Source organism: Microtus ochrogaster, chromosome 2 (assembly GCF_000317375.1).
Source record: "Microtus ochrogaster isolate Prairie Vole_2 chromosome 2, MicOch1.0, whole genome shotgun sequence".
Classification (NCBI taxonomy): Eukaryota; Metazoa; Chordata; class Mammalia; order Rodentia; family Cricetidae; genus Microtus; species Microtus ochrogaster.
In genome coordinates this window covers 8776151-8788908 of record NC_022010.1, presented here as the reverse complement: position 1 = coordinate 8788908, position 12758 = coordinate 8776151, and the positions used below count along the sequence as shown (strand labels likewise).

The 12758-nt window shown below is 41.8% G+C and overlaps 1 protein-coding gene across 2 annotated transcripts in view; it reads right to left on the bottom strand.

The window, feature by feature from the left end:
• Nucleotides 1–12758, bottom strand: part of Med13l (mediator complex subunit 13 like) — a 243548-nt gene that overhangs the window by 49909 nt on the left and 180881 nt on the right. For both annotated transcript variants that reach the window (XM_005344347.2, XM_013349494.2), the window contains exon 5: nucleotides 2317–2462. In XM_005344347.2, the coding sequence (XP_005344404.1) occupies nucleotides 2317–2462 (146 nt within the window). The remainder of the gene's footprint in view (nucleotides 1–2316; nucleotides 2463–12758) is intronic.

Below are 12758 nucleotides of genomic sequence, written 5' to 3'. Positions count from 1 at the left end.
AAGATCCTGAAACCCACAACAACAACAAAGCTCCTAACAGCAGGTCTTCAGGCACAGAGCTTACTTGTGTGTTCAGTGTGACTATTCAAGGGGTCATGATGAACACTCTCAAGTTATGTTCAACTCCAGTATGGAGCTGATAATAGTTCTGTTTCCTGTCAGTCTTTGAAGCCCATGTCATTTTGGTGGAGTAAAAACCAAACAGCAGTCACCATGGTACTTACTCCATGGCCCTGTGAACAGTCCCCCAAATAATCCTTTCCAGGGGACTCAGAAAATTCAAATAGTGGGGAGCATACCCCTCCCCTTTGGCACTGTGTATGCACTGCAAGTACATGTGCAACCTTGTGTGTGATTGTGTGTGCCCAGGAGCCTAGAGATCAAAGATCAATGTCAGAGGTCTTTCTCTCTACAGCTCTGTCTTTTAAATTAATTGTGTGCCCAAATATGGAGGTCGGACGACAAAAGAGCCTGTTCTCTCCTTTTATTGCATGGGTTCCAGAGATTAACTCAGGGTGCATACCAAAAGGTACCTTACCTACTGAGCTACCTGTTTTGAGAGGAAAGGGCTCTCAATGCATATGAAGCCCACAGGTCTGGATAGACTGGCTGCTGGCCAAGAGTTCCAGGAATCTGACTGCCTCGGCACCCAGCACTGAGGATATAGGTCAATCACACCCAGCTCTTAACCACCAATGCTGGAAATCAAACGCAGGTCCTAATGTTTGTGCAGCAAGAGCTTTACTAACCAAACCATTTTCCACTCCCACCCCCTTGATTTCTGAGACAAATCTCACAAAGCCAAAGTTAGACAATTCAATAAGGAGCTGAGCTTATTCCTCATCCTCCTCCATCCATCCTCCAAAATTGGGATTACTGGAATGTGCCATCACACCTGGCTTGGGGTGTCCTTTTAGTGGGTCAGTTTAAAAAAATTAAAAACATTTCTCTAGCCATGTTTTTTCATTGCCCATATCACTGAACCGACCATTTTTTAAAGCAGTTAGACAATGTGTCACATGAGGGAAAAGAGGTAGCTTACTTAAAACACCTGGTCTCTGGTGACCTAAATTCCTAACACCACCTTTCCTAATTTCCAAGGTTAGAAAATTACTTATCTTCTGTTGTGACCGTGATATCATCATAAATTCCTTAATTCTGAGTAATATTATTGAAGATGAGATCAGGTGGTCCTCCAAATTTTCACACAAACATAGTATTTAAATAAATCTGGAGATCTGCAATAGCCCATACTGTGTAATATTTCATGTGTGTTTTGAGAATTGGGTTGTTTCAAATTTTATATAAATTTTATAGTCCCTTCCCCATCTCCTTGGTTTTCCAAGACAGGGTCTCTCTGTGTAGCCCTGGCTGTCCAGGAACTCACTCTGTAGACCAGGCTGGCCTCAAACTCAGAGAACTACTTGTCTCTGTCTCCTGAGTGCTGGGGTTAAAGGTGTGTGTCACAACCACCCAACTGTATGTAGTTGGGTGGTTTAATGAAATGTAAATGATGATGAACAGTGGCAGGGGTATCTTTTGGTAAAACTCAGAACCAGGTAAAAGAATTCAAGATTTTTCTCTACTTATGGTAGACTTACCGTCCCCACTTAAAATAAACTATCTTTATTATTTCTTTAATAAATCAGAATGGGGGTAATTACATTCTGCATGCCCTATTTTTTTCAGACATCTCTAGAAATGAAAAATTAGAATGAGCCCTCTCATTGTTTTTAACATTTAAAAACTAATATTCATAGAAAAATTCTGAATTTCTAAGATTCAGATTTAGAATGCTAGTGGACTCAGAAAGACAATGAAGTTATTTTGGGATAGCAAGACAGTGAATGACAATAATAGATGATGACGATCCCAGCGTATGGAGTCAGACTGTAACCAGGTACCCACCACAGTGTCTAATGTAAAGGAAATAATACTGATGTTAGCATCACTGAAGAAACTATAAACTACTATAAAATATGGAAAGTTAGTCATCACTGGCAAGCAGCCATCTTTTTCAGTTATTTCACCACAAAACAACCGAGACAGCCCTTTGGCTGGTGTGTGCAGTGCCTGGGGATCGTGGCCTTCAATGCTTGTCAATCTTACTTTGTTCTGAAGAGAGTTACACAGCTTTACTACGTCCATGTCATTTATGTGCTTACCTGAGAAATGGGAGTGGGTCTTTTCTTTGTCATTAACTGATCATGCTAAACCACATGTTCAATCCCCCTCCTAGTACACCCCACCCTCCCCTACAGCAGACAACATCCCACTGGGCAAGGGTAAAGAGCAAACTCATGGCCTCTGACTTACCTTGAAATGGTGCAGGTGAAGACTGGGCCATGTGTAAATGCTCCTCGTTGATCAAATAGATGGGCTGATGTTGAGCAATCTCCACGCTTGTGCACACGTTACTTTCTCCATGAAGAAAGAACGTGAAAGCACAGGACAAATGCTCACTGAAAGAAAAAGAACCAGAGACTCATTTTTTTTTTTTTTTGTTTGGCAGGAAGCAGTGCTGGACAGCACCTGGATGCAGCTCTACCCTCCTGGCCACCCAGCCAAGCTGCCTGGCATCTGCTGGGGAGAAACAGCAGCCTCCAGTTGATGGTGCTGTTCCTAAACCTTGCAGGTGCTCTGCAGAATGTGCCCTATTAGCACAGGAAGCTCCCTTGTCAACTGGAGACAGGAGAACCCACAGGGCCTCCTGCACAGCTCAAAGACCTGTTAGGCCTATAAAGGAGGAAACAGGATTTTTGTTGTTGTTTGTTTTGTTGAGGCAGTGTTTCTCTATGAAACAGTCCTAGCTGTTCTAGAACTCATTCTGTAGACCATGCTGGCCTTGAACTCACAGAGCTCTGCCTGCCTCTGCCTTCCAAATGCTGGTAGAAAACAGAATTCTTTTAAAATGAATTTGAAAAGTAGATTATGAATAAGATTTAAAAAAAAGCAAAGGAGTTAAGATTTTATCCCATTTTAGAAACAACAAAATGGTTTTGCTTATTTGGAGTACATTATAATAAAAATGTCCTATTTATAGCTTAAAGCATTACTATAGGGTTAAAGTGACTGGCTTAAAAAGTAGTAATAGGGGCTGGAGAGATGGCTCAGTGGTTAAGAGCATAAAGGTCCTGAGTTCAATTCTCAGCAACCACATGGTGGCTCACAACCATCTGTAATGAGATCTGATGCCCTCTTCTGGCCTGCAAACATACACACAGATAGAATATTGTACACATAATAAATAAATATTTTTTTAAAAAAAAGTAGTAATAGGTTGGCATATGCCTGTTGTCTGAGCACACATGGGAGTCCAAGGCAGAAAGATCTAACAAAGTTCTGGGGTCAGCCTGGACTAAACAGTGGAGACTACTTCAAAACAAAGCAGTAATGGAGGGACCTGCACTTATACCGTGACTTGGGGATGCATGCAGTCTCTACTGGACATAAGGGTAAATATATAATCTACTTTTACAATTTAAATTCTGTTTGTGTGTGTGTGTGTGTGTGTGTATTTACTTATTCACATAAAGTTCTGCTATACTCCTCAAACTGGCCTTGAACTTAAAATCCTACTGCCTCAGCCTCCCAAGTAGCTGAGACCATAGGTGTGTGCCAGTATATCTCACTTATAATTTATCTCAGGTCACAGAATTCTGCTGAAACAATTCACTTCTCCAATTTCACATGCAATGAGCAAAAAATTGACTTTTAAAAATGAAGTGTCATGGAAGGAAAAATTACGATAGTGGCATTTTCTTTCCATGCTGTTAAATCTGGCCCTGAGCCAGCAGTAACACCCTCATTCCTCAAAGAGCTCCTGAGAACATCTGCCTACGAACCAGTATAATGGCACCAATGCAGTCACTTCTGGAGAGCAGCTCCTGTTCACAATGCCTTCAAAATATTACAGGGGATATTCAAAGAACGCCTCAAAAAAAAAAAAACCCTTAAATCTTGTTTCTGATATAAAATTATAATGCTTTTACAGAAATAAGCACATCATTACCACAAGGGGAAGCACACATGTTCGTGTCTGACGGTCATGTTCATACAAAGTGGCTTTTTGTGCTTTACTAAGAATGTGAAGCTTTGTCAATGGGATACATTTGGTCTTGGAAGTAGATGGTCAGCATAACACTGCAAAAGTATGGTTTATTTGAGAAGAATTTTTTACAATATCTAGCATACCATAGAGCCAAAACACAGTTTTACGGACTATGAACTGGCTATCTTTCAGCCAGGAGGTTGAGCTGACTCATCCTATGCACAGTTACTATTCTCGGTGGACCATGGTTTATGAGAAACTGTTGGGAGTCATAAGTGTTCAACACACATAGCTCTACTATCAACTGTGCACGAAAATGAATGTGGCCCGTTATCAGCTACTAAGTGCAAAGCATCTGCAAAGAGCTGAAGGGGCTGAAGGTGGGGGTCTCTACCCTTGAAGAAACGAGAACAGAGGCACAGGAACAAAAGCAGTGGCAGACACAAACACACAGAAGTAAGCAGTCACGACACTGACGCAGACGCTCTAGGGGAAGAAAGGGGGTGAACAAAGCCCTTCAGAAGTGGAGCAAAGGCAAGCGAGCGAGAATGAAACAGGGAGCAGATGTGGGGAGAGCAGAGTGGAGCTTGTAAACCGTACACAGAATAACCGTGTGAAGCACCCAAAAGGAGACATTTTTAAGAAGGCAAAAGCACTTGACTCAACAAAAAGATTAGTGTGTGCAAAATAGCAGAGTCGATGTATTTTTTTTTCTAACTTCTTATTGGCTAAGATGTATTTATTTTTAAAAAGTTAGTTGACCAAAAAGATGGATCTGTTAGGTGAATGTCAAACAGTACTCATTTGGATATCTCATATACCCCACAAAGAATGAAGCATGAATTAAAAAAAAAAAAGCCAAATCGCTTATTTTTATCACTGATTACCTTAAAAACAAAATGTCTTCTTTAAATAGATAATTAAAACCAGGCAAGAAAAGTATAAAGAAAGACAAATTTGTGGGGAGGGGGAATGGCATCCAGCAGTGATGGTGGCTGTACTCAGCTGGCAGCTTACTGCATCTCTGAGGACACTTGCGTTCTGTGAAGCTATGGTAGGTGCAGACTGCTGCCTTCAAAGACTCCATTCTGCCACCACTTAAATGATCAGACTAACCCAGGCACACTCCAGTGGGTCAGGTTCTACCAAGTGGAAGGTGGAGGAAGTACAGGCACAGTTTGCTCCCACGGGCATAACATTTCTGGGGGACAACACACTTTTAAAGCCTAGCCGTGAAGGAAGTGAAAGGAGAGTCACGATATCTTTTATATCTGTGGATACTGGCCACATGTCACACAGAAAGCAACTGAGGTAAGATCGATTAGACAGGCCCTACCTCTAGCTCCGGTTATGAACGATCACTATCCATGATACTCATTTGGTTCTAGTGACCCTGATACAACATTCTGATGATTTGGTCATGGCATTGCTAAAATGGCAGGAAAGGCCACACTGATAAAAGTCTGTGTCATCTCATCACTTAGCCCCAGGTCCTAACTCACTAGTGTGCTGTTGTCCACTCCCCCTCTTCTCCAAAGACGCACAGCCACAGCAGGCTCTGTACTTCTCTCGGGCACTCAATACAACCCGGGGAGTTTCCTCCAGAGAGGACAGGGTTATGAGGCATTCGCAGAGGCACAGCTGTAATCAGCCTTGGAAGTCAGTGTTGTTCCCATTAGCTAGTTCATGCAAACATGGCTGGATCCCTACCATCTGGTGTATTTATGTATGTAATACACCACTGTAATTCAACAGTGAAAACATTAGGACTGTACCAATACAACTAGATGTACATGATGTTACACGTAAGTATTTTAGGGTTGGACACTCTTGTGTAGTTATTTAATGTGTGCTGGCCTACATGAGGTTTATGCATACCATGGATACGGCAGATGAGTCTGAGGAGGCCAGAAGAAAGCACTGAATCCCTAGAGCTGGAGTTGTGAACCTCCATGTGGGTGCTTGGAACCAAACCCAAGAACAGCAAGATTAACTCTGGAGCCATGTCTCTGCCCCTCAGGGGGTTGGTATTCCTAACAAGCTTCAAGAAGTCAAAAGGGAAAGGGAAGAGTAAAAGAGAAATGGAAGCAAGGAAGGAAGGCAGTAGACCGGAAGGGTGGTGGTGTAGGAGAGCTCTAATCTGTGTGACTGAGTTACTATCTTACCACACACATGCACATAATAGATAGTGTACAATCACAAAAACACTGTGAATGTAATGCTATCGTGTGCACACCTATGTGTGCATTGTGAACAGAGTGTTGTTTGCCCGCCACTGCACACTGCCTTGTTCTCCCTCCAAAGCTGGACTTGTGTTTGTGCCCCATTTGTCGATCCTCCTGTCTCTGACACCCCTGACACACACTAGGATTACAAGTGAGTGTAAGACCACACCAACTTATTCTTTTGCTGCTGGGATGGCCCCTCAGGTCTTAGTAGTTGTGCAGCAAGCTCTCTGGATCACTGAGTCACCTTTTGGGCCCCTGAGTTTTATTTTTTAAAAGTTGCATTCAAGAAAAATAATGACCATTGGGAAGCACTCATAATAATGAAGTCCTTACTAGGTTTGTTCTTTATCTTTTCCGTCTGTTTTAAGAAAATAAAGTTGTGGGCTGTTTGAAATGTTTAAGCAAGAGATGTTGTAATAATTACCTGGGATTTGTTCATAAAATGTCATCTTAAGTGCCTTGATGCTATTGAGACAATGTATTGAACTGTTTTCAAAGCGAGAGCTAGACTCCTTGCGTACAGCCAGACTTAGAAGGCTGCTGCGTGCTTCCCAGTCCTGCTCCCTCGGTGCTTCTCTTTATTACAAGTTACAAAGAAGCCATCAAAACAGTTGGTTTCAAAGGACTCCTGGGTAAAACTGGCAGTGTGGTTTATAAAGCTCTCACCCATCAACACACTGTGCTATGTCCCTAGATATCAGTGTTTTCAATAACATGTTCACCTGTCTTCAGAGAGAAAAGTACACAGGTTTGTAAATAACACGCACATGTGTCTCAGAGGGACCTGTGCACAGGTGTGTAAATACAGAGGGAGTGGTGTCAGTAAACTCATCCACTCAGGCGCTCACTAGCTCAGCAGGCAGGCCCCCTCCTTCCCAACATGAGGAGGAAAAGACCCCTGGCACATCACCACCCAGCTGCTCTCTGGCCTCAGGACCACCACACACTCCTGGGCTGCACACTCACTGCTGGTACTGCACTGCACCACACCTGGGTTTACTTCTGCTGCTCTTTTGGTAGAAGAAACATCAGCCCTTCTACTCATTTTTTTTTTCCATTTAAAGTGATGTAATACAGGCCAAATACGGCCCAGTACTTCTGTGTGTGTCCCAGCCAGAGGGCTTCCGTTTTGAGATGTCCCATCCATCTGAGTTAGTTTTGAGCCAGTTTACATTTGTCATGGGCTACACTTTAGATGGGCTTGATATGAGCAGAAAATAAATATTTAATTATGTTTGTAATATTTTTTCTAAAATGTTTGCCTTTGTTCTAAAACTTTCTAACACTTTCCTAAGAGAATAAGAAACATCTAGGGTTCTGGGGTTAAAAGCATACACAAAATTTTGGTAAAATGCTTTAATAGGAAACAAGGTTTGTAATAACTGTTGATCATATATGCCCACACCAGCCCCATAACTGACTTTCCTCTTTACACATATCCACTGGTGCACCAGCTGTTCTTCCAGGGAGTCCTCACACGAACCACAACAGTCATCCAGTCAAAGTGCTAAGTGCTGTGAACACTCACTGTCCTGCAAGAAGCTTACAGGATGACAGGGTGTGAGACTAAGGTAAGCACTTGCATCTCAGTGAGCCCTACGAGGGAAATAAGCTGGAGGGTGGAAGTCCTGGACGAATGGCCCTTCTAGGAGAGATGGGATTCTAAGGGCGGGATGAAATCAGCTCTTTCCTTGTGTGAGCTCAGTGCTGTGGAATGCTATGCACATGCTCTTCAAAGACTACATCCAGTGCTTTTTACCCCAGGCTGGCTTTTGAACTTGCAATCCTCCTGCTGTAGCTTCCAGAATCGTTGGGACTACAGGCTTGGGCCACCACACCCAGTTCTAGTTTTAAGAGTTCAGATCTGAATTAATTCAGTGATAGACTACACAATATTCTATAACTGATAAGAAAAGTCCTACCTAGCCTTCTCTTGTGTCTGAGGACCAGGTCTTTGCCTGAGCTCATGTTGCTTACAGAACAGGCTGCTCAGAAGCAGAGTGTGTGAGTAACACCTGAGGCTACAGCAGGAGGGAAGAGTGGAAGGCAGACAGCTGGGAATCAGCTCAGCGAGGAAAGGAAGCTGCTGTCCTCTGACCTCCACGGGTGCACACAAATGCATACAACAAATAAAACAAGAAAATGCAAAGTTTACTAAGCGTGGGCGGTATGGTGCGCTGAGGTCAGCTTGGGCTTCGGATGAGTTTCAGACTAGCCTGAGAGTACTTAGTGAGACGCTATCTTTTCAAAACAAAACAAAACACAATACAAACCATGCTGCTCGAGTACAGTGTGGTGTAAGAGTGAAGTCTACCCTGAGTGTTTTTAAAGATTTCCTACTAAAGTGGTTTACTTTTTTTTTTTTTAAATCCAAAAAGGCACCTTTGAAGACTGTTTACTTACAAAGCACGAGGGACTGGCCTGCCTTCCGAGTGGGGCATCTGGGAACAGTCACGCACGCACAAAGGAGGAAAGAGCCACACTCAGAATCATTTTACTCTTTTAAAGAATTTTAGGGTCCTTGCACTGAGTTTTCAGAATGTAGCTATTACATGTGCTTTCAAAATGCATTATGAATATTAATAAGCTCTTATTCTTTCCAAGGTGTAAAGTGTTTTGCTAACAGATTCACAATGCACAATGCATGCAGATCATTTTATCTAAATGCTTTCTATGTCATCAATTTAACATTTTGGAATTTTTTGAGTTGTCATTAACTAAGCCTCTTGCCCCAGTCTAAAGGCCCTTGATGATGCTTTATGGTTTCCCTGAGAAATGTGGCCTCCTTTGCTTCTATTGTTTCTTGCTGGCAGGGCCTCAGCCTTCATCAGAGCACAGTAACTGGGCACATTATCCCACAGAAATCTGAGGTAACTCTTACCTCTGGGCACATTATCCCACAGAAATCTGAGGTAACTCTTACCTCTTTCTATAATAAATTAAATATCACTACAAGGCAATGAAAATGCTAGTCTGCATATTTGTTTTTCTTAAATTTCAGAATTAACTATATTTATGTGTGTCCCTGCAGGAACATTACCGTACACATGGAAGGACAAGCAGGAGCCAGCTGTCTCCCAAGTAGGTCCTGGGCTCAAACTCAGATCTGCAGACTTGGCAGAAAAAGCATCCACTACTGAATCACCTCAGAGGCCTCAACTGCAAATGTTTTTGTTATGAGAGATAGTACAGAACTTTAACTACTAAATTACCATCAGAGTTCAATGAAGAACCACTCCACTACAAAGTTACCAAGCACACTGTTCAAATGCAGCGAGGTCACATTGAACATTGTTAATTCACAAACACAGTAACACAGGCACATAGGTGCACACACAGACATGTGTACACATACGAACAAAATTAATTTTTCTACCATCTTATCCTTAGTGCTAAGCTATTTCGTGGCAATAAACTGTCCCTTGGTGGCACACTAGTTCTCTGAGACTGCAGAGCTCCTGGACTGGCACCAGAGCAGCACACGTCAGGGTCAAAGCAAGGGCAGTGCCATCCTGGCCTAAAGGACTAATTTTCCTCCTTGGGACCTCACTTAACAGGGCTATAACTCAAGTGACTTTGGTTCAAAGGTTGCAAGAGTTTGAGGCTAACCTAGATGAGCAAAGCAATATAAGACTGTTTTAAGACCGCAAAAAAAGGGTACAAGATCTGCTCTCGTCAGCGCTGTGTGCTTGGCAACAGATATCAGGACACAGAATCCGAACAGGCTTATCAAAGTTCTGAATTTGCATTTCTCCTGAGGTTACCACTAGACCAGATTAGCCTGTCCACAATCTCTAAACAGCTTATTTAACACTCAGTAGGAAAACATCCAGATTAAAGTGGTATTTGTCATAGGAGATTCACAGTCATGCTTACAGGCCTGGTGGATAACACTAGTTATTTAATTTCAGTACTCAAGAGGTAGAGACAGTGTTGAGTGTGAGGCCAGTTTGGTCTATACAGTGAGTTCTAGGTCAGTCAGAGCTTCAAAATGGAAGCCTGTCTAAAGAATAAACAAATGCACAAGCTTAGATCCCCCCCCCCACACACACACACTCACCCCTGCCCACAGACAAAGCAGAGACTCTCAGGAGTTTTGGGGACACTATGAGAAATAGGAACGGATAGGAGAGAGACTCATTATCACACCTCACTCAACCCCAACGCCTTATGCATTATTAAGGACCAACAGATAAGGCTTTGTAGATCTGGCTGCCGGCCTGAATGGCACCCCACTGCTAAACTGTATCTAAGTTACAAGACCAATTTTATAGTCTATTTTACAATCATAAAATGTGTGCTTATGTTCTTTCATAAAGACCCAACCATTGTGACAGGTTCTGATACCCACAGGGAGTCTAAGTGGCAGTCAAGGCAGAATTTAGACCTCTGACAGCTGCCTAGATTTGCACACCCAGCAAGCAGCAGGAGTGACCTGCCAAGAAAGTCAAAGCAGATGGGAGCTGCATATGCTGTCATCACTCAGGTGTACAACAGCAAGCAGGAAGCCACCCCACAGCCAAGTGCCACACAAAAGAAACCCTAACAAGAACCAGCTACATGGGGACCTCTGCTTCCCTAGCAGGGAGTTTCTCTACACTGCCCTCCCACCAGCCTCACTGTCCCTCTGTTCCTTCTGCTTGTATGACCTCTTCTTCCTCAGCCTCGGATTATGTATCCGCCACCTTAGGCACACTGAGAATAAAAGGAAGAAGCATGAAAACGATGAGGGAAGGATCCAGAGGAACCCCCATTTAATTACGATTTTTTATTACTTAATGAAAATCTGTGTGTATGTGTGCGTGTTGTGTGTGTGTGTGTTTGTGTGTAGTGGAATTTATTACAGCTCTATTAATTGGAACCCAAATCTAGCCAAAAAAAAGGGGGGGGGACTAGCTGTTCTGCTTTTCTGACCTTCAGGTTGAACCCAAATATCTGTCTCTGAGTTTTATTAATCGTGCTTCATTTGGTACCCAACTTTTGGGGCATGAATTTAAGAAAAAGGTGTTTGCCTGAGGCTTTTTTTTTTCCATCATCACAGGCTAGACCCAAGACTTAGACACTAGGGTTCAGGAGAAAAACTAGAAAAACTAGTGCTTCCAGCTGCTTAGCTTCCATGTAAAGATGGGAAATAGACACAGAATCTGGATACTGTATGTTATTGTGTTGTCTCTGAATTGTTTGACTGCTGAGGAAGGAGCCACAGCTGCTAAAAGACATGATTATATGGATTAATTCAACCCATATATTTTGAAAATACCTTGGCTTCAAAATTTAGGTAAAAAGATACATTATTTTGGAGAAGGGGTTTTGCTTTTGTTTCTACAGGAAGTGAGAAGCTGTGGATTCATTCTTGGTTAAGAAAAATAAGGTTTGATCAAGGAAGACCCCCCCTGAAAAAAATCTCCAATTCTTATTGGATCATCTGGGATGGCCCAGATGATCCTATGTTTCAGAGAACCTCCAATGCAGTTTCTTCTGAGTTCTACACCATGAACAGCTTCAAGACTGCTAGCCGAGATGATCCAGCCTCACGGAATATTCCAGTCATGACTTGACAATAATCCTAAATTTCCTTTGGATTCCCCCTAAGGTTATCAGTGCCCCCAATCAGCCTAGAAAGCTACACCCACATTGCCCCCAAAATGGATTATGAATGTTTGTCTTTGTTTAATGTGTTAGTTACAAGTTGTTATGGATAATGCTTATGCATAATGGTCAGGAAAAAAGCTAAGCAAAGGAAATTAGATTCAAGGTTCTTGTTTTGAAAAGATAAAAAGGAGGATACAGGTGATAGGATAAAAGGGTAGATTATCGAATCTACTCCGAAAAGAAAACTATGAGGATATAGATATAAGATAAAAAGGAAGTTACTGAATCTACTCTGAAAAGAAAAAAGGATATAGATACGATTTGTTTTGAAAAGAAAAAAAGGGGATATAGATATGATAGAATAGAAAGGTAGATTATTGAACCTATACTTAAAAAGCAACTACTAGTTTTAAATATTTTACATTGGACTGGACTTTTGTATATTGTATACAAATTTTGTATACTGATACAAATTTGAGATTAATTTTGTTAAGACACATTGTACATACATTTCTATTCTTGTTCAAGGTATTGTACCTATACAGTTCAATTAACAATGTAATACAAATCCCTAGTCCTTGAAAATTATTACTACCAACTATTTAGGGTAATAAGCAAATGCAGGTTAGTAATTAGTCACTATTATAATGGAACTTATTATAATCACATTAGGTCTGTTTTCAAGGTCAAACAAAGTTACATTTTAGATAGACATGATGTCTTCAAACACTTTAGAGACTTACAAAATACATTTAAGATGTTAAACCTAGGTTCTTCTTTTTTTATGACAATGAGACATGTCTGCTTGTGGCAGCACCAATCTACTTCAGAGAATATAATGGGCATTGAAGAAACACCAGATGGAGTTTACTTTTTTGTGGCAAAAG